Below are 25526 nucleotides of genomic sequence, written 5' to 3'. Positions count from 1 at the left end.
AAACCTGTATACACCTGTTAAAACAGCGCTACGTGGTAGTGTGGACGGTGTGCCAGGACCTGTGCTCGTCAGCATCAATGACACATTCAAGCAGACGAGAGAAGCCTGCAAGTAAAAAAAGTAGTCTTCGCAATGCCATTGAGGCGACGTTGATAAGTTGCCTGGAGCGAAGCAGCTCACCAGAATGTGCTTGCAATGAGCATAGCAATGAGCAATGAACATGGGGGACAATGTTGTTTATTATCTGTGTGGATATGTTATTCGTAAAGTCACAAAGGGTGCCCCATGGGATCTATGCATAACGGACATAAGCTTTGAAACCCCAGCAGTTGGCTGTGACAGTTACTTGAGGGCAGAAGTCTCAAGCAAGGTTCCTTAAAGCACCCGATGCCAAAGATACTGGGCTCTATGAAGACTGCTAACAAAAGTGTGTCGGCTTCCCTGGATGAGGCAGGCCTTTGCGGAGAGATATTTTGGAAGGTTTTAGATTATCTAGAGGGGTGCTGCCTCCCTCTTCTTGGTTGTGCAGCGCATATGTTCGCGTTCACGTGCGAAGTACTGAATTTCTTCATTGTTATGCGGATGCAGTTTTACTTCAGGGATGCAAACTTTCGACTAGAAAGCAGTCATAAGGTAGCTGTAGCAACCAAGAAAGCGCGTCTTTTGTGAATATCGATGCATAATGCTTAGATTCATCAATCCGGCGTTGTACTGTTCCTATTCTTTTTTTGATGTGTACATAAAACATTCCACTAACGAAAATCCTCCCTCTCCTATTCATTCGCCTATTAGCTGCTTTTTACAGAGTGCACAATGTAAAAAGGCTATTCTTTGAATATTTAGCGCCACGAAGTGCAGCAAAAAAAAAAAATTGTGGCATTGAGTCGGCGGCGCGCTGCTGCTTTGGGAAGCTTCCGCAGCCAACCGGGCCAACCATGGCGGCAGCGCCACCTCGCGAGAGGAGACGGCAGAGGGTCACCTTCTCGCGCCGCTCCCAGGCGGAGTTTTACAACTGAAAAGTATCTAGTAGCGTTGTGTGACAGGGCGGTGCTGAGGTCTCTTTAGAACACAGTCAGGCAACAGCTGTCTTGTTTCCTTTCATTGCACAAGTTACTGAAACGAAGTGTTAACATAATATTGCGAACTGAAATCACTTTGAGGGCTGCCATTCTAGGGTATATAGTGAAGGTGTAGCAAACATTGCTGGCAAATCTTTCATGCCTGTATTAGCATTTGCAAGTGTGTATGGTCCTTTGTGAAAATGCCTGAACTTTTTGGAGCTCCAGGTGTCTGCAAGTATTGATTCGTTGATTGGGAGGGAATGAGAGGCATTCGTGATGCAGAGACCCACACCCGCCACGGTAGCTTAATCGCTGTGGCATTGTGCCACTAAGAGCTCGAGGTTGCAGGTTTGATCGTGGCTGCAGTGGCCACATTTCCATAAGGGTAAAAGGCAAAAGTGCTAACGCACTTAGATCAGAGAAACCAAGGGGTCAAAATTAATCCAGAGTTCTCCACAACTGCATGCCTCATAATCGTGGTTTTGATTTGTAAAACACCATCACGAAATTTGTTTTAATGCAGGGACCCCCAGCACAGACATGGTAGGTAACTAAAGTTTGCTCGTGGAGAAACAAAACTCTGCGTAATATGGCACAAATGGTCAGGGCATGGAGCTGAAGTTCTCATGAAAAATTATCGACATTAATTAAGAAACTGTAACATTGATAGTTATGCAATTAATGGTTTACAAAATTTTGTAAGTGGCTGCCCTGTAAGGCTAAACTCTAACCAGGCGCTCTTGTTCACAGGCCTACAGTTGCCTTTGTATATGCAGTTAAAGTGGGCAATCACATGGCTTCTGTGTGCTGCTTACAATTATCAATGCTCTAAACTCGAAACACCCACTAAACAATATTGGAAACAGCTTAATTGTTGTGGGGAACCCGCCATGGTTGCTTTGTGGCTATGGTGTTGGGCTGCCAAACAAGAGGTTGCGGCATCGAACCCAGGCCACTTTGGCTGCATTTCGATGAAGACGAGAGGCAAAAACGCCCGTTTACTTAAATTTAGGTCCACATTAAGGAACCCCAGGCGGTCCAAATTATTCTGGAGTCCCCCACTCCAGCATGCCTCATAATCAGATTGAGATTTTGGCATGTAAAACCCCTTAATTTAGTTTTTAATTTAATTGTTATGGGGAGCATCTTGTTTCAAGGGATGTGTGCAGAGGGTCACAGTGACTAAAACACCCAATTTTTGCACTTGCAAAAGGTAGTACCCAGTATGAAGCAAAACATCCTCTAAAAAAGCCAGTGGGCTTTCCCCTCAGTAAACCATCTCGGGCAAAACATTGGGAGGGCGAAGAGTATCTACAGCAGAACACTGCAGAAAAGGCCAACTTCTGGAATTCGTCTTGGAATTTTACTGTACCTTTGTGTTAAATGTTTTGATGCTGTTAGGCAAAATGTTTTGCTTACAGGTGTAGGCAAACAGTTTGATGCCCTTATTATTAGTATTTTGTTTCTCTCCATAACATATAAGATAAAACTTTCAATTTGTATTTCAAGTCAGCAGGCAAAATGCCAATTGGATTATATGCATCCACCATACAAAAAAAAAAAAAGAGTAAAAGCCAGCTTTGCTATAGCAGAAAGTTATGGTAGCTGGTCAGGTGTAGTTATGACCCCACTGTATTAGGGTGATGAAGAGTGGTCAAACAAGGGATGTCTCTGGATCCAGCATTTTGTCAAGTAAGCTTGTTTTCAGAGAGCTTTAGCGTGTCTGTAAATGTAATGTTGTTTTACAGGGTTCCTGTACAGGTCCACAGCAGATAACGATGATTTATTGGGATACCCTTTGAAACAGGGCTGTGAGAAATGGTCACCTAGCCTGCTTGAGTTTGGTCATATCTGGTAATGCAGTGTCTAACCAGAGAGCACACAAAACTAATACTGCAGCAACTTAAATATTCTACTATGCTGCTGGTGTAAAGCATTGGTAGTGACATTATTGTTAACATGCAGTACTTCTATTTTTGTCACGGTAACACTGACACAACAAACAAAAAAATGGCTGTGGCTTAGCTAAGGTTAAGCCCAGGATGCGAAGCATATTAGCCTTTATTTTAGTTGTTGAACCACTGTTTAGCCTGGTGAACTGCTGTTGCTTGGCTATATTTGGTTCGGCTAGACGAAGAAACAACTCATGCATTACTCTGCTTCGCCTTCAAGAGTGGAATGCGACAGCATTCCCGTCGACCCACCAAGGGGTGTAAGACAATGGGCTACGGCGCAGCGACAACGCGCCCCGCATTGGACGCGGTGAGCGTCGAGCAACGCAGCGTTCGGCGCGGCAACGAAATGTGCACCTGAGCAAGCGACGCACGCCTGAGCCTTAGAAACAGCTCGTTTCTAAGGCAACACCGCATTCACTAGAGTCGCTTTTGTACCGCTTTGAAGCATCGTACTCGTGGCTCAGTGGTAGCGTCTCCGTCTCACACTCCGGAGACCCTGGTTCGATTCCCACCCAGTCCATCTTGCAAGAGTTGAGCCAAAGCCACCTAGAAAATCAGTCTCTGTAGCATGCCGCAACCTTCGCTTCTCATTCCAACGAGCAGCTCTGTCTCCAGGAGGCAACTCACCTCGTGAGCATAGTCGTGAGTGTCTAGCAGAGGCAAGCGCAGCTGCTTATATACCGCCGCGACGCCGCGAGCGACGGCGCGAGTTGGAGCCCCGTTTCTCCTCTGTCGTGACGTCACGGTGTCACGTGGTATTGAAGGCGACACCGCCGCGCCTGAGGAGCTGGGTTGAGCTCTCGTAATATGCTTCGCATAAAATTTGCACATTGTAGTTGGTCAAAATGTCACAAGATGTTACTACCAGCATTGCTACTGCCATCTACGGCTCCGGTAATCCATAAACAGTATGCAGTGTACGGAAAAACTAACTCTCCTGCCGTGGTGCAGGCGAAGGCAAATTCACTTGTCAAAATGCTGCTTTCAGCAATATCCCATTGTTTGAACACTTATCACTTCAAGACTCAATCTTCCTGTGATCCTCTTTATTTTTATGTGTAGGATGTCACAGAGAAAAGGTGTGCTTCTGGTGTTTGTGTGTGGTTCTTAGTCCTTAAGTTTTCCACTTTGTATAGCATTATTGCGACATTAAGACCAGCAGGCTGGCCTTTACTTCTTTGACGTATGGTGTAAAATTCTTAGCAGCCCTGTTATGCATATTTAATGAGGTGGTATGGACGGAAATTTGCAGCTGATAATTATATTTTGTTAGCGTGACAGGAACAGGGCTGCAGTGATGCTAAAGGAGTGAACATGTCAGAAGCTTAACATGGAGATATTCTCAAAGAACTGCAGCTTAGCTTTGTACACCACATTCCACATGCACATTTTTAGGTTTTACGGGTATGCAATGCGCACTGTTTATTTAATTGGATAACATATTTTTTGCGTGGGGAAAGAAAAGGACAACAAACCCAGCTTAGCTGTGTCAAGCCGTGGTCGGTTTTTCACCTGTCATCCTATGATCTATATTAAGTGCTGCGTGTGTCTGCTCTGGTCAGTCTTGTGTTATTGTGCTCTAGGTTGAATTATCCTTTGTGGGATTCCTGTTGTCATAACAAAATGCCAGCCTTTAAAATATCTTTAAAATAAGGAGAGTGCAGATTTTTATTTTTGCAGTAGCAGCTGTGTCTGGCCTCTCCACAGAATTTGGAAAAAAGGAGAGAGATGTCATTAAATGAGCATACATATTATTAACATGGGTGTGACCACTGCAGTGCAGTACAATAAGATTGCCCTGCACTGCATAAAATTTAGAAACTGTTGTATCCATCATTATTTTTTTGTGCTGATGCCATCATATCCCACGTGCTAGAAAAGTTCAAATTTTTCCTTTAACCTTGGTCATTTTGGTATTGGAAGCGGCACTTGTGGTGCTTATGAAAGCTGCTTATCAGTGGCCGCTTTGCTCTTTGTCACAGACACATTTACCTGCTTCTGTGAAGTTCACAACAAGTTAACGCAATGTTGCACTACTCAGAGGGCAATCTCTGTAGGCTAAAATTACTTGTGACATTTAAGTGGAATAAATGATTTTTGTTTAAGCGGGCCACTGTGCAAGTGGCAGGCTGCTTTACGCTTTCATACAAAGCAAATTTGGCAGATGTTTTTGTCAGTATGATTTGTTTGCTTTAAGAATGATGCTGGTGCAGTGAATGATCTTGGACAAAAGCCCACAGATTCGCCACTGTGTTGCAGTAAAGCATGCTAAGGGATCTGCCATTTCGGATGAAGTATTCAGCTCCGCTGTATATGTTGGTTATTCAACTGAATAAAACCTTTGTTCTTTCATTTTATTTACATAAGCCTTGAACATTGTCTTTAGCTGCATTTAACAAGTGTGAAAATGGAAAAATATTTGTGTGCTTGTACGTTTTCTACTTGTTAACTGGTGCATAATCTCTGAAACAGCAAGCAAGCAGTGTGTTTTGTCTGGCCTCTATGATAAGCCACTTATGATGGCTGGAATGAAAAATTATATACCAGGAAATGAGAAATCCTCAAGACATGTCTCATTTGGCACCAGAAAGTGAGCAACCACATTTCCTGAGTGCAAGGACAAGCTGGCCTTACAAAAATGCCATTGGACATCATAGGTCATGTTGTGGCCATGCTACAGTCAACGGTGTCAGCGTCACATCTTTTCTTTTGTTGTTAAGTTTCACTAAATTTATGCCACGGTGTGTATCTGTGAAATGGCTTAAAATTTTGCCATATTCAAATATTAATGAATGAATGTATAATAGAGATGTATTCTCGAAAATGACGCATGCTAGAATACCCAGTAGTGCAAGCCAGGAACATGAGCTCTCGGCAATCATGGCGCAGACCTTCTTCCTCAACGTGCCTCGGACAACACAGATAGAGGTGCATCTGCTGCGTTACAGATGCATTAATTTTTCATTAGTGGTGGCCTTTTATGATATACTGGCTGCGAGGCTGTGTTGTTTCAAGCCAGTTTCACTCTCTACATGCCATGACTGTACTTGTCTTCTTGCAGTAGACCAGGGAATCTGCAGGGAGAACAATTTTTATATCTCCAGTTCACTGGCATGTGAAGTGCATTTTCATGTGTTAATGTTACGAAGCACTGTGTTCTACTAACGGTACAGTGGTAGATGTGTGTGCTTCAGTTACTGAATTGTGATGTAACTGGAGAGCTATGATGAAACGTAATATGGTGGCCTGGTGTCGTGGATAATGTAGTGCTAAGTTGGTTGTATCAAAGTAGTGTCATCAGGCAAGTTTCCTATTGAGATTTGCTATTAGTATTCCTTCTCTGTCTCTCTATATTCAAGATTTGGTACTGGTGTAGTGTAGAGCGTTTATGGGTGTATGAACTGAGATGCATTATGGTCTTTGATTTTTGAGGTTACATTAGGTTTTATTGCATTTGCTGTGCTGCTGCACACATGTGTCCCACCAAGCCAAATGTGCCATTTTGTAGCCCTAATTGTGAATTATCTTCTCTGTAGGAATGGGAAACTAGGAGCCCCCGTGCCAGCCCGCCTGTACACTAGCCCGGCAACTCTGGTGGACGGGTCACACGTCGGAGGCCGCAAGGAGCAACGGCGGCAACGTCGGGCCGCCCTGTCGCTTCCTTCTGAAGGAAAGCTGCGCTTTGCCGACCGGCTGCGGGCCCTGCTCAAGCGCGAGAATCACCAGTCGCCCCAACCCGGGGGTGCTCCCCACGACCCTTATGACTTCTCTGAGGCCCCATCCTCTGCGTGTGTGGCGGCAGCGGCTGCCACATTGCCGCAGAAAATTCCCGTCTCTGCCCCACTTGTCACTGGCACGCCCTTGCCCACCGTGTCGGAAGCGCAGCGGACAGTTGAAAATGGCAGCCTCGGGCGGCAAGGAAATGAGCTGTCACACAACCACAGGAGCATCCAGCCCCAGGCAAAGCTCATGCCCAAGGAGGTCCCCGTCCACCAAACACAGCAGCTCCAGCGGGTGCCCGTCGTCTCCCAGCCATTGTCATCTGTCTCCTTTGCCAAGGGAACCACCGTGTTTGGCTTGGCGGAAGTCAAGCCAAAGGTTGTTGCTGCCAGCAGTGGTGGCACGGCAGCTGTGTGCAGTGGTGGCACTGGGACCAGTGTCCCTTCTGGAGGCACGGCCAAGCTTTCTAAGACTATGAACCGGCTGCAGGCCAAAATAGCGCAAAACCGAGTGCTGGACAAGCTCAAGCGAGCACAGCAAGACACTGGCGGCCATGTGTCAAGCCCTTCTAGTCACAATCACAATCACCGGGTAATGGTGTCGTCCTCTGCATCGTCAGCATCATCATCACTGCTCTCCGGAGCAGCCTTTGGGCATGACAGGCACGAAATTGCCAAGTCGGGTGTGTTGGTGCGGCCACGAGAGAGGCCCGGGCGGGACAGGCGCATCAAGGTGGTGCCTGTGGCTGTGGCCCCTACAGCTGCGACCACTTCATTGGCCACCACTCCGGCTGCGGCTTTGCACAATCTGCGGCGCTTCTTGAATGCGGAGAGAAATTCTGGGACTGAGGAGGCACAAGCTGCAGCTGCTGCTGCTGCTGGTGGAAGTGGTGGTGGTGGTGTCAGTGGCTGTGGCATCCACCAGCTCCCTGGTGTGGGCTCCCAAGGAGGCACAGGTGAGAAGTGTGCCACTGTTCTTCCCAGTATACCGGGCATGTGAGTTATTTGAGGACATGGCTTTGAATCGCCGTGGACATTAACATTCTTCTTCTGTGTGTCTAGATGCTTTGTCCTCGCCAATTCTTCTGTCACCTACCTAGTACATTTATTTCAGACTATCAACTTTCAGTCTTACCCTGGAGATGAAGCAGTACATTCTCCTAGTCGCCTTGCATGCTGACCACAGCGACTTTGAGATCACCACCTTTTTAAATGTTGTGAAATGATTTTTCTGAGTGAGACAAGAGTTTGTCAAATCAGGTGGCAGAATTAAAAAATTAGGCTTCCTGTGCATGATTTAGTTAGGTGTCGCTCCAAAGATATGGATTTGCTTGCGCACACATTGCCTGTGCCACCCAGGAACGTCTGGTTGCGAACTTCAGCGACCGCGTCACCCTCAATACGGTGTCCTAGTTCCAAATATCTATACCTGTACACTGGTATGTATGGCTTGCGTCAATGTTAGAAAAACTGACACAATGATGAAAACTTGCTAAAGGCACCTGTTATGCTTGCTGAGGCCCCCTGCCTAGCATTCAATTCAATCAATAAGTGAGGCTGAAGATGGTTTTATTTGTCTTCTAAAAAAACAGCAGCAAAACAAATGCAAAATTATTTGAAACAACTGTACTGGACCTTGTCTGAAATATTGATGCTATTGCTGAAGTTATTATTGTCCTCAAATACTTCGCACACTTGGCATGTCATTGACTAGGTAGATATATACAGCTTCCTTTTTATGTATGAGCATCTCATTGTCTCTTAGCTCACTGAAAATGACTGGAGCACTACTGTGCTTGAGTGCTTTTAAGTACCTCACAATAGGCACCATAAAGTAAGGAAAACAAAAGCTATGGTGCTTGAAGTTGGAACGAATGGAGGTTGAACATGGTGAATACTGAACCTGTACATGAGCACGTTTGAAAGGAGCTAGCATAAAACCTTCTAACATTTTAATATTAGGTCATCACTCATCTGTGCAAAATTAACGATGTCATTAGGCAACAATGTTTCATAATGTTTTATTATGCATTTTATGCATAAAAGTGTGCAGCGTAAAAGGTCTGTGTAGTATCTCGTGTCTAACTTCCTTAGCCTACGAAGATTGGTGTGGAATTTCATCTCTAAATATTGTTACTGTTAAATTATTTCATGCCTTGCCAAAGAGATGTTGAGGTTTCTGGTTGCGTTTTGATGGTTATTATTTTGAGCAAGTACCATATTTACACGATGTAAGTTGACTCGAATGTAAGTTGGTCCCCCCATATCGCGTGACAAAGAAAAAAATAAAGGAGAGCATACCCGAGGGTGCATTCGATAACGAAAATTTATTAGTAGCTGACATGCTCACTGGACTACTCGTCTTCACTAGGGCTGCCATCGTCATCGCTGGTACGGTCCCACAGCGCGTTGTTGTCCAGCGAAATTTCACATTTGGCAAACGACTGCACCATGACATATTGTGGAACAGCAGCCCACGTCGAATGCACCCATCTACACGCAGCCGTCAGGGAGGCTCTTTTGACAGGTCTGGTTGGCGTAATTTTGCAGTCTTCTGCCGCCAGGCACTCATTGCACTCACGGCAGAGCAGGTCCTTAAAAGGCAAAGATCCGGGCTTGTTTCATGACCATGACGCACTCCAGTGGCAGGGACCGATGACGCATTTCAGCGACGTAGAATGCAAGCTTAGCCTACAGCTCCGGAAATTGTCCAGACTTCAGCACGTGGGAAATTCCTCACTTGCCATCACAGGTGAAAATTTAGCTTCGCTGTAGTCGCCATTCTCGCATCACCTGTTCAGAAACATCGCACTTGCCAACCGCTGTGCAGTGATTTGTTTCTTCGGCGTAAAGGATGGCAGCCATCTTGAACTCTGCTGTGAACGAGTGCCGAATGATTAGTGGGCCTAGAGCACTCGTGATGACTGAGGAAGCATAGAAGTAGCACATAGCCGGCAGTCAAGTGAAACGCGTCAAACCAATGCCTTTCGTCAAACTATAGAGAAAGCTAAGCCAGGCTAAGCACAACAGGGAAAAAGGAACCGGCGAGCGGTGTCTGCTCTTCCATGAACTACTGATACTTGCCGCAAGCGCCGCTGTTCTGAGGGTGCCGCCACGAATGGAACAGCGGTGCTTCCATCAACTATCGAAACCCCCCCGTGTGTGTTGTGTGCACTGTAAAACTCTCAAAAATGTTGAAAAACCCTTCCGAAAAGCGAACAAACATGCGGGATAGCGAAAAGCTATGGGTAGGGCCATAGAGCAAATATAAAGTTTATAGGGGTATTACTCAGGCTCGCGCGTGCGCACCTGACCCTTCTCTGGATCGCACAGCGCCAATGGAGCGGCAGTCACTCGCTAGCACTTTTGCAGCAGCCCTAGCAATCAGAGCTGTGACCCCTAACCCGCGGTTCGCAGTGAGTTGCGACCACGGCGGGTTCAGGCCAGGGGGGACAGGGTGAGTCTCGACTTAAGGTGTTTATTCACCTTAGAATACAAATATTCCAACAGACAACAGCCACAACACATACAAATACAACACAAAACAAAACCACAGTGGTGGAGCATTCCGCACGTCTGGGGTGAAATAGACCGCACAATGTGGGAACCACAAAAGAGGCTGATAAGAGTTCAGCTCACCAGGGTGGATCCGCGCTCGGGCCCTGGGGCGGTGAGTCGCACACGAAGGCCGGGCGCAACAGGGGTACGGCGTGCGGCGGTCTCAGCGGCTGATTTGAGATGCGGCCAGTCGCAAGCTCGTCCGCCGAGAGACGAAGATGCATCGGGGGAATAGCGCTTCTCCCCGAGAGGCGGAGAGGGAGTCTCCCTGGTTCCAAGAAAGGGAAAGGAGGGAACGGGGTGCCGTGGCTGCAGCGTCGTGGCCAGGCGCGAAGAGCAGCAGGAGCGGCGAAGGTGCCCTCTCCCAGCTACCCTCCGCGAGCGAGCACGTGATTATCGCGTGATAACCGCGTGGCCGCTCCGGAGATATCGGGATGCGCATGCGATCCCCACAAGTTGCAACTACGTTGTAGCTCCCGTTGGTCTCGCTTTTTTGGCGCCACCGTTTTTAGATATGGAGCTGTTTCCTGTGATTACTTCGAGTTCCCCAAACCACTTCGAAACGCAGCACAGCTAATTGAGGAATGCAGAAGCAGGAAAGCACATTCCAGAGGAGCGGACGAGCCAACAAGTTTGTAAGCCGCGGTAGCTATTCTCTGCTTGACTCTTCCAGAAAGCGAGGGGATAGCACGGCATTGTTGGAAGTGAAGTGGGTGCCAAACCAAGACGGCGGTAATGCGCCGTGACTGCCAGACGTGCCGGGAAGGCCCAAGCGTACCTCTTCATCGCCTTTGAAGAAGACAATTGCTAACGCTGAGGAGCCGAGCCACCGGGAGCAGGTGGGCCCTTGTACAATGGAGCATGAGCGCCCCTTTCCTTCTCCAACTCAGAAGAAGTGGATTGCCACTCTGCGAGGCAAGGCCGCAGGGGGATCAGGTGATCAAGCAAAGGGGCCCAGACGGCGACTCTCTTCGCCGTGTATGACACCATCGCATGGGCGCCTACCATTGGCTGAAAGTGGCGTCATCTGAGCGGACTCTCCCATTGGTCAAACATGACGTGACTTACAGTGCTCGAAGGGTTTATAAGAAGCCTTCCAGAGAGACCAGGACAATTCCCTGATTCCCTGATTCACCTCTCTCGAACTTCTTGCCGCGGGCCGCAGCGTCCGAGTTGCTGCCGGCCCGTAGTGACTGTACAACTGTTAATTGACGCTCACCTCCTTGTAAATAATGTAGAATGAATACTCCCAAGTTTGGTTTTCATCCCGAAGTCCGTCCCCCAACCCCTACACCGTGTTTTGGTTTCGATTATAAATTGACCCCCCACCCCCCCCCCCCACACACACTTCAGATTTTCAAATTAAAAAAAAAAAGTGGTTGACTTACAATCATGTAAATACGGTATTTAACTTTTTTCCCCTTAGGTCATAAGTGAATTTTTTTTTCTTTTTGCATGTGCATGTGTGTGTGTGCGCCTGTAACTATTGTTCTGCCCACAGAAGAGTTGGCAAACGCTTCATAGTATTTGATTGTATCTTGCTGTATAGGGTCAGGAAAACCTATATTACCTGAAATCTTGGTCACATGAGTGGCCTCCTTATGAATGATATAGAGAAAACATTGTTTGCGACTGCTGTACCAGGCACCAGGCCACATAGGGCATCTTTACAATTTAGTTCACGAGGGCAATGCAAGTAAAGGTGCGTGACTGAAGTGTCAAAAGCCCTGCTTTCCTTCGACAAGGCACCTGGAGTTGCAATAAAAAAAATATTAAATATACAACACTGTGATGGTTGACAAATGCCAACAAAATAGAGGTGGCAGTTTACTATGTGCGTTTCCAGGCGTCAAGTACTAGCTGACCCAAGGCAAAAGTGCTGTATGGGCTTGAGGGGCGTAACAAAACTGCTATCACATTTCTCTTGTGATCAAGTCACTTGGATTCTTCCTAGGAATGTTGCTCTTAATTTGTACGTACCTTGGAAATTTCATTGTGCCTAGTTCAAAATGTTGCAATGTATATATGTTCAGGTGGGTTTCTTCCTCAAATTAATTTTGGCAGCCAATTTCTTGTTACAGTAAAAGCTCGTTAATTAGAATTGTGCAGGGATGCTACAAAAATTTTAATTATACAAAATTCAAAATACCGAAAGTTGGAAAAAAAAATCACTCGGTTAAAGCGCATATATAGTCCGATGTAGCTCGGGCGTGCGCACACGCTACGTCATGGTGAGAACAATAACGTCTATTGTTCGAAGCACTGGTGCAGCCAACGTAACCGGACGTGGCCAATGCAGTCTGACGCACCCGACGTTGAGATGGCTCTTGCTACATATGGCCGCGCGTTCATCGCGCCGACCCACCATGCATGGCTCGGAGAAAAAAAAGGTGCCCACGTCGCTTTGTTGACGATCGCAGGCAGCCGTTCTAAGTGGCGCGCGGGTTGGGGATCGTTCTGTGCATGCTTCGAAGAGAAGTGCTCAGGTACGGCATGCTTGTCCAAAAGGGATGGCATTTTGGCTAGCGCTGCCTAGTGCAAGTGGCGTAGCGTGACTTGCCACCAGCGACCGGTGCCGGAAACAACTATAAATGCAGCTTTGTGGCGCCGACGCTCACTGCAGGAACAACAGCTGTGCTTTAAATTGCACTCGTGAAATGCAGCACAACCTGCTGCAATGTTGGTCTCCATTGTACTTTCATAGCTGCGCCGGGTGCATGCTGCCGAGTCCCACTATACGTAAAGGTGGCACCCAAACACATATCGAAGCGACGCTTTCCTTTGAATAATAGCCATGAATTTCAAAGGTTATGCTTTTTTGGCACTGCAAGTGCTGATACACGTCACGGCTGCCATTTTTTAGACATTACCTGGTTCCGTTATTCAGCGGAACACCTTGTAGAGAAAGAGCATAGCCTCCAAGATCTAAAAAAAGAAGAAAAAAATGCAGTTTCGCGTTTGCATCTTTATCTTAGTCTTGAGAGATGGAGAGAACCGACCTGCAACAGAGGCGTTGCCCATGCCTGGCCTGGTGCAAACGCATCTCTGTCCACTCGGGCCTAAACAAAGGGCCACAAATGGAAAGAGGTTAAGCTGTGCCTGCAAAGAGCAAAGCTGTGGCCCGCGCGGCGATGCCAGTGCCGCCAAAATACTCTAGCGCACTAGTGCTCTTCCCATCCATGATGGCGCGGAATTGAAACTACCGGTGGCGGTGCAGATTTCTGTGTGAATTAGCAGGATGCATTCCATATTGCTTTCAATACATTGTTGAATGGACCGTGGCTGCTGCTTCGAATCAATGAGTTGTGAATTAACGAGTTCTTACTGTATATAACTCTCATAACTGCCCATTTCTTGTTATGGGTTTGCTTAAATAAGTAAACAGTGTGCCTTTAGAAAAGTGTGCTTTATGTACTCACAAATTAAGATTTTTAGTAACACTGTGAACTTATTTTTCCTTCAATATTAAGAGTTAATTTGCACTGGCGCTTGTTCTCAATACGAAATAGCAGTAGGGAATGTGACTGCAGGTGAGAGGATACTACAACTAATTTCACTTTCAAAGGTAAGTTGCATCAGAATTGGCTAGGCAGAATAAATTATGTGACCTTTAGAGGATGTATAGTGACTTGCTTTTCAAATAACAATGTACGCCCTTATTCTCACCTTCCAACGCCATGACACTCTGAAATAAGCGATATAGCTGCACCTAATCAGGGCAACAACCCTGGTATTGTGTGCAACAACCTGTCTATCATTGAAAAATGGTGTGCATGAGCTTTTTAATTTTGCGAGAAAGATTTATAGAGAGAGATCCGGCATTGCGTGTGGACTTGGTCTGGTTGAACACCTGGGGATGCATTGGAAGGGCAAGTGAGGCAGTGACTGCAGAAATGCATGCCTGCTGTTTTGCAGATCTGGGCAGCTCAGATAGTGATTCGAGTGAGGATGAAGACGGTGCTGGTGAACGAGCACCTTCTTTATGGAACTGGGATCTTGATTGCAGGTAAGCAGCGAGAGCTTGTGTGCAGACTGTTCTTATAATTTTTTGGGCTAAGAAACTTGCCCGTTGTGAGTGTTTGGGTGTGTCCCATGAGTGCACTGGTTGGCTTCTTTCCTATTGTTTTTCCCCTTTTCAGTGAAGCACACATTGAAGTAAGTAGCCTTGGCCCTCTCCCATTGACCACAGAGAGGGGAAAGTACGCTGCCTCATACAGAGATGGGAAGGGTAACTTTAGCTTGGCACATTGTAAGGTACCATTAAATCTGACAATATCGTATTCTAATTAATGGTAGCGACTGACATAAATGTCATTCGTGAATATTTTATTTGAAAATAATCTACAAACAGTATGTAAGAAATGTACTAGCTGCACCAAGAAGTTGCCAGAAGCTGTGGTGAGCAGCACCATGGAAACAGGACATTCGCTTTTTCATTCTTATGATGTTCCTGCATTGAAAATCTGCAAAACGTATCCTTTCTATTCAATTTTAATGTTTCGTTCCGACATGACGGGCTGCTCGTTTTTGAAAGCACCTGATAAATACAGTGATACCTCGTTATAATGAAGTCAGCGGGACGGCAAAAAAATTCGTTGTAAGCGGTTTTCGATGTAAGTTACCGCTCGAGAAAAGCTAAAGCAGTCAAGCTTTAATGGTGCCACAACTGCGAGGAAGTCAAAATACAATGTATTCAGTGAAGCAAAACTTTATTCAGGTGCAAAAAAGGCAGTGAGCTTCGGCTGTTTCAAGGTCTTACCGGGTGTGAGCAAACCCTGCTCTAATTTGACTAAGCATTACACGAGGCTGTAGCTGCTGTCCATGCATTCAACCTTATTTCGCAGCAGGCATAGGTATTCTTGCTTCTGCACCATAGTTGGCACTTCACGTGGCTCTTCGTCCGCTGGCTCTTCGGCCTCGTCGTGGGCACCAACAGTGTCAATTAGTACCTCCGCATCCATTGCTGCAACGACCACGGGAGCAGCAGTGTCAACCAATGCGAAGTTGCCTTCTACCTCTCGGCCAGTAATTTTATGAACAGCCTTGTACAGATTGCTGCAAGTCCAGTCATCGTCGGGCTGGCTATTGTCAGGGTCACTGATGACGGCGCAGGAAAAGCCAGCGTGCGCAAAGCAGTACATGACCTTTGAAAGTCCAAATTCTTTCCACGAAAAGGTCATGCAACATCGTTTCTTAACCGCTCAAGCCAGCCATTCCTGCACTTGAAATCTTTATGACCCATTTGGAGTGCGAGAGCTTTGGATTTTGCAGTACACGCAGGTCCATGTATGGGGAGATTTGCACTCCTGGTGTTCTTTGGGCACTGTAGACGTGCACCTTCCACTTTGGCGTATTTCGAATCCTGATTCCTCTTTCTCTTCGTCGAGAAGCTCTCTTCAAAGCTATCTGGCACAGCTTCCTTGTTTTTCAATATAGTTGATAAACTAGACGGTGGTACGCTGAATTCTTTCGCGGTGTTAGTTTTAAGCCGGCCACCTTTTCCCACTTCTTTTATCAGCAGAACTTTCTGCTCCAAGTCAGACACTTTTGTCCGAAGACTGACGGAGCCATTTATCGCTGTAGACCACAAAAGCACATGTGAGGCATGCCTAACGAAGCACTCAGAATAACACATAATCCCATGGCTTGCAACACAGATCCAAACGTATGCGCCGTCGGTGCCAAAGTGACTGAACGCGGCAGGCGGCGCAAAAGGCAGAAGCTTCAGAATCTCATCAGTCCATCTCGCTTTCCTTGTCAGTGCACGCTGGCGATGGTGGCGTTTGTAATGGCAGGCTTGGCATTGGTTTCACATGTAGCGGAAGAAAGGCACTCAGAGTTGTGGAAACCAAAAAGCAGGAACCTTGAAAGGGCACTCGTTGGTGGAAGATTGTGTTCGGGAGAGCAGGCCAGAAGAGGGCAGCTTTGATGGAGCAGCGATGTCGAAACTAGCAGTGAGGAGGTGAGGAATTGACATGAAGGCGAGTGAGAGGAGTGACTGGCATCCAAACGGCTTGCAGACGAGAGCGAATGAAGAGAGGAAGGCAGTGGCCGCTTTTATAGGGGGGTTGTGGAGGTTACGGAAGACAACGAAAGCATCGTGCTGAAAAGCATTGCAAATGCCGTGGCTCGAGTCTGAGGTTGTGTTTGTTGTGCTCAAAGAACGATTAGCCGCTGACTGTGGGTACGCAGCGTGATCATGAAAACTGAATGGTTTTGCAGTAGGGGCTTTTCATGATCACGGCAATTTTTTCCAGGGGTGTGCAGCCGTGAAGCTTGCAAAACGAGTTTTCGGTGCACGATTGTCGACGACACTGTGCTAATTCTATGGTTAGAGAGTGTCAGTGTTCGCGCACTGTCACGTCCGCGCCATCGACAAATGTCTGGGAACAAAATTCAGTGACCCTACATGTATTTAGACCGTTTGTCTAAAGTAGGATGGCGTGAATTGAGCATCACCGGCTCAAGAAAATCGCCGGGGAAACACCAGCTTGCGTTGGCCGGCCATGTTGACAGCCTGACTTGCCGCTGGCGATGCTCGGATTTTTTGCGTTTTCATCAAGTTATTGGTCAATTTGCACTGTCAAAATGTGCAAAGCTAGGAGTGCTGTTTTATTGTGATGCAGGCCGATTGTGGTGAGTAAATTTCTAGACCGGCTTCCCCAAAGTCGTCTTCCCGATTTGCTAACGTAGCTCCTTGCATGAAATATGGGACTTATATTGGAGACATACTTGTGCATTTGGCACGTTTCAGCACCAGAAGTGCTCTTTAGAGCGGTAAAACTTTGCTCATTGAGTGCACCCCATGGAATGCTTCGGCGCAAGTCTGCCCGTGGTCTTTTGGCATCACAAAGTGTCATGAAAACTTTATTTTCGTGTGGATTCTATCACAGAGCCACCAGTGATACGATTGCGACCGAGATTAAAGGGGTGGAGACATGGAGGTTTCGTTCATCCGTTCTTTGATTCAAGCGTTCATACTGCTTCAGGAAGCACGATACACACTGCGGGATTCATATATACCCGATTAATGATTTAATAGTAGCATTATTATACTGAGCGATTTCGGTTTCGGTTTCTTGGCTCTGGGTGATGCTGTCACGTCATAGGAGAGGAAATGCAACATGCTTGGTCACGTGGGACACAAGAAATAGTCACGTAGAACTATGCTGCGTCGTCTGCTCGAGCATACGTGTGCTCTGCCAGCAGAAGTAAACAACTGGCAACTCGAAGTGCATATCGCGATTATTAAAGAGTGACAACAACGGTAAGAAAATATTGCAGCTTGTGAGAGTCGCTGATTCATTCCAAACTGTTGTCAGCTTTAGCTTTGAAGTGAACCGGAAAAGGCCTAGCGACGATACCGGTGCCGCTGAACGATCAGCGGTGGGGAGGCTGCCGTCGGTGCCGGAGTGACCATTCCTTGATCGCTGATTGGCTGCATCACCGTACGGCTGGCGCACAAATGGGTCCCAATCCCATCCTCTTTACGCCAAGGAAATATTGCCTTTCATGAGCAAAATCGCCGTCGCACAGTGGCCTGCGAACAGCAAACTGAATGCGGCGAGTTGCAGTACCAGTAATGTGAACGGGCCTTTACACATTGAGAAACGCCAAGCGAACGAAAGACTGCTCCGAGCTGCCGAACTATGTGACTCGCTGATGCTACATCAACTGCTCTGCGCTACAGTGCTGTGCATGTCTTGGTTAGCCAGGGGCCAGGGCTAGCTTGGTTACAGTGTTCTAGAAGCCTGTAGCATAGAAAAAGGATTTTTAGAACGACAGAAAGCTAAGCTAGTTGGTAAGGATACATAATGCAAAGAAGGGGGGAGGCGTGCAGACATCGACACAAGAGGAGAGAAGTGGTCAACACGAATGCCGCATATCCTGGTCCCTTTCTGAGCCGGCCGGCTAGTGTTTCACTCAACGTGTAAGGGCCCGTTCACGTTACCGGCACGACAACTCGCCGAACGTCACGTGCCGCTCACAGGCCGCCATACGGTGTTCGTGTTGTCCACTTCTCTCCTCTTGTGTCCGTGCCCGCACTCGTTACCCATTCTTTGTATTAAGAAATGATTTCTATATGCCTACAGATCGGTCATAGTGGAGGCTACGCTCAGGCGCTCGGTTCAGCAGGCTTCGTAATTGGCATTTCATCGCTACTCATCATACATCACGTTTTTGTGCTAGTGTGCTATGGCGTCAATATTTTCATTCCTCCGCTGTCATGTCATAACAGCCACGCTAGCGATAGGTCTCAACCACGAGGAGCAGCTTTTAATGACTTTTTGGAGCTGAATTAAAATTATTTTCTAATGTTTGCTGTGTCCAATACCTCGTTGTGGGTGTCCTCGCATACAGAAGCAGCCTACAACAGGCTTTTTATAGCCTCAAGATTTGGTGTCCCAGCCCCTTTAATTGTTCGGGTGCCCTGCTTTATGGAATTTGATGGATTCCGTTCGCTCCGCAGTAAACAGCTGGGAGCACTCGGCACCTGCTTGGTACCCGTTACAAGGTGGTCATTGGTCATGCGTTTGATACTTTTGGGGCCTGTTCTGTGCCTTCATGAGACTAATTCATCAGCAGTATTTATTTGACAATGCATGCGCAAAAGGGTCGCTGCCGCCGATGCCTCCGCTCGCCACTTCGGTCCAAGCGGGTCAAGCTCTTCGTGTGCTTCGAATGATGCAGCTTAAAAATGCATGCATTTGGGTCAAGACCGGAACAAATTTCAAATAAAGCAATATTCAGAGTAAGCAATTCCATTATAACGAGGGGTAGGGTTCTAGTAGGGTGCAATGTACGTTTCACTTTGAAGTCACTCATCACGGTGGTGACTCAGTGGCTATGACATCCCTGTGGCTGGTATAAAGTTGCAGATTTGGTTCCTGGCTCTGGTAGCCATGTTTCAATCGGAATGGAATGCACAAACGCCTGTGTACTGTTTGGGTGCATGTTGAAGAAACCCATGTAATGCAAAAACGCCTGTGTACTGTTGTTTGGATGAGTGTTGAAGAAACCCATGTAGTCACACTTAATCTGGAGCCCTTTGTCCATTGTGGTGTCCCTCATGGCTTTTTCTGAAGTTCCGGGAAGTTATACCTCACAGCACAATTTTTTCCAAGGTTGGGCCTTGTTTCTACGACATATGCAGTTTGCAGTTATGCTGTTTTGACTTACACACTGGTACACGTAGCGGCTGAAGGTAATATACTCATCACCAGGCTAATAGTTTATAGGGGTATTACTCAGGCTCGCGCGTGCGCACCTGACCCTTCTCTGGATCGCACAGCGCCGGCGGAGCGGCAGTCGCTCCCTAGCACTTTCGCAGCAGCCCTAGCAGTCAGAGCTGTGACCCCTAACCCGCGGTTCGCAGTGAGTTGCGACCACGGCGGGTTCAGGCCAGTGGGGACAGGGTGAGTCTCGACCTAAGGTGTTTATTCACCTTGGTGTACAATGATTCCAACAGACAACAACAGCCACAACACACACAAATACAACACAACACAAAACCTCAGCGGCGGAGCATTCCGCACGTCTGGGGCGAAACAAACCGCACAATGTGGGAACCACAAAAGAGGCTGATAAGAGTTCAGCTCACCCAAAAGTGGATCCGCGCTCGGGCCCTGGGGCGGTGAGTCGCACACCAAGGTCCGGGCGCCACAGGGGGACGGCGTGCGGCGGTCTCAGCGGCTGATTTGAGATGCGGCCTTTCGCTAGCTCTTCCACCGTGAGACAAAGATCCGTCGGGGGAATAGCGCTTCTCCCGAGCGGCGGAGAGGGGTCTCCCCGGTTCCAAGAAAGGGGAAGGAGGGCACGGGGTGCCTTGGCTGCAGCGTCGCGGCCAGGCACGAAGAGCAGCGGGAGCGGCGAAGGTGCCCTCTCCCAGCTACCCTCCGCGAGCGAGCACGTGATTATCGCGTGATAACCGCGTGGCCGCTCCGGAGATATCGGGATGCGCGTGCGATCCCCACATCCCCCCCTCCTTAAAATAACCCTTTAGCCGCTAAGAGGCCGCCGTCACCTGAGGCTTTCCTGCGAGAGGGACATGCTACTCCGACAGCAACACGGTTTGAGTCCATGTTGGTGAGGGAGCAGCTCTAGCTGCAGACCGTCGTTGTCGCCGTGTAGGTGGTCGCGAGCCAGGCCGGAACGTTGAACGATGCAACGGAGCAGCTTGGCAGTAACGGGACGCAGCAGGAGGCAAGAAGGCTGCTGGGTCCGGGTCACCTTGCGTCTCGGCGGCGTCACCTGCCCAGTCGGACGTGCCGGGTCCGTGGTGGCGAAAGGGTCCCTGGATGTTTCTTGGCTGCCTCGATTACCAGCCAGCCTCGAGATGGCGCAGGACAGCTCTTTTGATGTTCTCGGAGGTCGATGCCCTCTGGTATGGTCGAACGCTTTTCTTCCGGTTCGCTCCGACACAGCTCGCCCCCTCGCGGGTGTCGGCACGCAAGATAGGCAAAGGCGCGCCGACCCGCCCCGACGATGGCTTGCACCTCGCTGCGCAGCAGGGGTCCACTCTGTCCTTGCGGGAGAAGTGTACGCTCGGCCTTGAGGCTGGATGCTTGGTTGCGGGGCTTGCAACTCGGTCGCGGAGCTGTGCGGTGCGGTTCGGCGAATTCTGCGCCGCTGCGACCATTCCGGACCGGAAGTCGTCCGCTGCACCTCTCACCTCGCTGTTAGCCGCAGGAGGATGTTTTCTCGCCGCCTGTTGCCTGCACTGCGCTGCTGACTGCTTGCGGCCTGCTCGTCCCCACCGGCAGTGGAGATGGTCTTTCCTTTTTGCTTGATGGTTGTTTCACGGCTCCCGACGGGCGGTCTGCTGCTGCGACAATTCTGTTAGCCCCTCTCACTTCTTCCAAAGAGAAAGCGCGTGCTCGCTCTGGAAGCCTGCATGCTAGACATCGGAGGAGCATTCCGTCCGATATCGTGCACAATAAAATAGCCTCCGCGAACCGGACAGAGTTAGTTCTGCCGAGATCGCAAGTTATAATGCCGCACCGGGCTCGAACGTCGAGCCGTGCCACCCGATGCCGCTGCCTGCGGGCGCGGGAGAGCATTCTCCTCGGGCCACTCGTTTCCTCTGTCATAGTAGGGTTTGAGATCGCAGACATGCACCGGTCGGCTGATCGGTCTTAGCTTCAAGTCCGCCAGCCTGTACACGAGCGAAGAGACAGTCTCTCGCACCCGGTACGGTCCTGTCCATTTCGGCGCCAGAGAAGCTGAGAATTTCTTACTGGCGTCGCTCAGGACGTGATTCCGTCTCAACACCAGGTCGCCCACTTTGTACTGAACTTCCCGATGAGAGCGGTCATACTGCGCTTTCTGCTCGGCACGTGCAGTGCTCAGGTTCCGTCGCGCTTTTCGTAAAGCCTCTGTTACCTTCGCGCGCAGCCCAGTCGCATAATCGGCGCGTGCCGACGAAACAACCAGTTCCGTGCTGCTTCGTTCCTGTAGAGTAAGTTCTACCGGATTCAACAGCTCCCTCCCAAGGTTGAGGGTGGCGGGTGTATACCCAGTCGATCTATTCACTGTCGACCTGATAGCAAATCCAATTTCAGGAAGACAAGCGTCCCACTCATTGTGCGTCCCCGCAAATGCAACTAGCATGTGCTTGATGTTGCGGTTCACACGCTCAGTGGGATTCGCCTGGGCATGGTACGTGGTTGTTCTCCTGTGCTTAATGCCGAGAGCTGCACAAGAGTCCACGAAGAGTTTGGCAGTGAAGTAGGACGCATTGTCCGTTATCAGCTGCTCAGGATAGCCGAATCGTGTAAACACCTCGATCAGCTTTCCCATGATAACGCGTGCCGTCAGCTTCCGTAGTGGGAACAGTTCCACCCACTTGCTGAAATGGTCTGTGACTACGAGAAGGAATCGGTTCCCGCTCGGTGTCCTGGGGTAAGGCCCCATGACGTCACATGCCGCAATTTGCCACGGTGTTCGGCTATTGATCGGCTGCATGAGCCCGGGTGGGCGTCCACCACGCGGCTTCACGCGTTGGCACACGTTACAAGAGCGGGCGTAGCGCATCACCTCCCGCTTCATTCCAGGCCAGGTAGCAAAGCGGCACAACTTTAGATAAGTCTTAGGGCCACTTGCATGCCCGGCCAAGCACGTATCGTGAAAGTAGCGTAAAAGTGCTCCTCTCAGCGTGCGTGGAATCACCGCTTTGAAGGACTCGTGTGTATCCTTCTCCGCGGGAATGTATCTCAGCAGGACGCCGTCAGAGTCTAGCAGGTAGGAATCCAACGCGCTCACAGCATTACCAGCTGTTTCGGAGCGCCGCGCACCCACAGCAATACCAGCTGCGTCCATGTGCGCCGCGGCCGCGCCGCCGGGCTCCCGGAGCCCCTCAAACACTTTCTTACAAAACGGATCCTCCCGCTGTGCCTCTAACAGCTCCTTTCTGCCGAACACGCTCCCCACTGAACTGACGCAGTCCAAGTGGTTCACGCTTTCGTCCTGAGAAGGGGGTTCATCCGCCCTTCCTTCGGGACCAGCGCCGTCGAGCATTGTAGCAGTTACTCTGCTCTTAGGCTGAGTCACTGAGGGGTCACGATGGGTATTAATATTACCCCTCCTGACAACCTCAATCGTCGCAGCGGTTAGTCCGCTCTCAAGCTCAGTTTCGGGCGAGGTGAGTTGAGTAGTAATATCACTCTTCTCACAGTCAACGGGCGCGCGCGAAAGTGCGTCCGCCACAACGTTGTTCTTTCCTCTCCTGTAGCGCACGGTAAAATCGTATCGCTGCAGGAGAAGTGCCCATCGCGCGAGCCGGCCGCTCGGCTCTCCTAAGCGCCTAAGCCAAGTTAGTGCCATATGATCGGTCTCAATTATGAATGGGACTCCATCAATATAGTAGTCAAACTTTTTGAGAGCGAAAATGATCGCCAGACATTCCTTTTCTGTCACGGAGTAATTTTTCTCTGCGGGAGTCAAAGAGCGGCTGGCAAAAGCTACCGGGCGCAAGCTACCTTCGTGCTGTTGGAGCAAAACCGCTCCTAGGCCAAGGTCGCTGGCGTCCGTATGAATGACAAATTCTTTGTTCAAATCAGGTAGCCTTAACTCGGTGGTTTCCACGAGCGCGTTTACGAGGTTGCGCAGTGCCTCCTCTTGCTCGGGACCCCACCTCCACTGCTCACCTTTCCTCAACAGCATTGTCAAGGGGGCTTGCAGTGCAGCGCAGTTTGGGATGAACTGTCGATAGAAATTCGCCAGCCCCAAAAAGCGTCTCAGTCCGCCTATGTCTTCCGGTGACGGGTAGTTCAATAATGCCTGAACCTTATCATCACACGGTAGAAGGCGTCCGTTATCCAGTTTAAACCCCAGTAGCGTTACTCGGGTTGCTGCGATCTGGGTCTTGGTCGGGTTTAGCGTTATCCCCGCAGACCTCAGACGCTCCAACACGTCCCTGAGATGGCGTAAGTGCCCATCAAAGGTACGCGAGTATACCACAACATCGTCCAGGTAAGCAAGAGCGTGGTGCCACCTTGCGTCACCCAAGACACGGTCCATCAGGCGCTGATAAGTTGCAGGCGCACCGACAAGTCCGAATGGCATACGGGTAAACTGGAAAAGTCCCCTGTGACACGTGAAGGCAGTCTTCTCTCGGTCACTGGGATCTACCTCCACCTGAAAGTATCCTCTGCTTGCATCGAGCGTAGTGAAGTACTTCGCTCCGCCAACGTTGGATACGATCGAGGGAATGCTAGGAAGCGGATATGCGTCCTTGCGTGTCACCTCGTTCAGGCGGCGATAGTCAACACAAAGGCGGGGCGTCCCATCCTTTTTAGGAACCAACACCACAGGAAAACCCCATGGGCTGTCCGATCTTTCAACAACGCCTGTATCGAGCAGTTCGTCCAGAGCGCTGTCTAGTGCTTTCCTCTTAGCCAAACTCACCGGCCGAGGATTGCACTTCCACGGAGAGGCGTCGCCAGTCTCAATTTTGTGCCTGTATAGCGTAGTGCAACCAGGCCGCTCTGTGAATACGGCATCATATTCAGTCAGAAGCGCTGAGAGGCGAGCCTTTTCTTCCCCCGACAAACTGCTTGAGTCGTCCAGCAGCGGGTGGTATCGTTCGCCCCTCACTGCGGCACAGTCTGCCACCGCAGCGGGGGTTATGGGCTGTGCGGGAGGGGAGCACTTCCCCTCCGCGCCTCTTTTCTCAGCGCGGTTGGCCGGACGGCATTTCGACCCGGCCGCAACCGTTCTGAGGGACCTTTTCGGGCAATCGTTTGTTCGGTCTGCGCGCGAAGCATCATCGAACGAAGTTGTCTCTGACGCTTTTTGAAATGAAACGAAAGGTTTCAGGGTGCCACATGCTCGCTCCCTATATCCTCCGTTGCAGACGTCAATAACAATGCCCGTCTTGGCGAGGAAATCTCTACCAAGAATTATAGGAACCGACAGGCCGGGAAGGTGAGCTAGGCGCTGTCGCCTCACTCGTTTCTCCCACCGCACCACAAGCCTAGCAGCACAGCTCGCGTGTGCCGTGCCGCTGGCCAGTCGGAAGGTCACATTACTCTCTCTCAGTCGGATAGTGCTCCGACGGAGATGTTCACACACCTCGTCGCCAAATAGTGAAGCGCTTGCTCCTGTGTCTAACAGCGCAAAAAACCTGCGCCGGGCGACTGTAACCTCTATGAGCGGCACTGGCGTGTCGCTGGGCAATCCAAAACGACAAGCCAACGGGGCAAGGAGTTCGTGTGTCTCACTTCGCACCGCTGTAACCGCCGCCGGCCATGCAGCACTGCTCAGCGGCGGCCCCGCTCGTTTCCCGAAAGCGCGTGCTCTCGGTTCGCAGGCTGTCTGCAATCCCGGGCGAAGTGCCCCGGCTGGTTGCACCGATAACAGAGGAGAGCTGGCCTTTGACGGGCTTGGCGTCCAGTGCCTCGCGCCGTTTGACCGTTATTCCTCTCTATCGACTGCTCCCTTGCAGGCACGCTCTGCTCTCGCATCATCGAGCCGGCATATCGACCACGATTCTGCATACCTCGGCCATCGGCAGCGCATGCTGCACGCATGGCATAAGTGTACGGATCGAGAGCCCGGTCAGATAAGCCCCAACCGTTTCTCAGTTGTCCGTCACTGAAAGCAACCGCACCACCTCCACCGGAACGAGTGCGAAAAGTGTCCCCGTTCCAGGCGCATCGCGGCTCAAGTGCCCACGACGCTGGGGGTGGAGGTCGGTATGAGCGCAAGGCGAGTATGTCCGCCTGTATGCGCTT

At 49.6% G+C, this 25526-nt stretch overlaps 1 protein-coding gene across 1 annotated transcript in view; it reads left to right on the top strand.

Moving 5' to 3' along the window:
• Positions 1-25526, top strand: part of LOC139059167 (uncharacterized) — a 56369-nt gene that overhangs the window by 2920 nt on the left and 27923 nt on the right. Inside the window, exons 3-4 of the mRNA XM_070537174.1 lie at positions 6553-7691; positions 14209-14299. Of these exons, the coding sequence (XP_070393275.1) occupies positions 6553-7691; positions 14209-14299 (1230 nt within the window). The remainder of the gene's footprint in view (positions 1-6552; positions 7692-14208; positions 14300-25526) is intronic.

The sequence above is a fragment of the Dermacentor albipictus genome, chromosome 4 (assembly GCF_038994185.2).
Source record: "Dermacentor albipictus isolate Rhodes 1998 colony chromosome 4, USDA_Dalb.pri_finalv2, whole genome shotgun sequence".
NCBI lineage: Eukaryota > Metazoa > Arthropoda > Arachnida > Ixodida > Ixodidae > Dermacentor > Dermacentor albipictus.
Note: the sequence above shows the minus strand (reverse complement) of the source record. Positions and strands in the feature narration are given on the sequence as shown.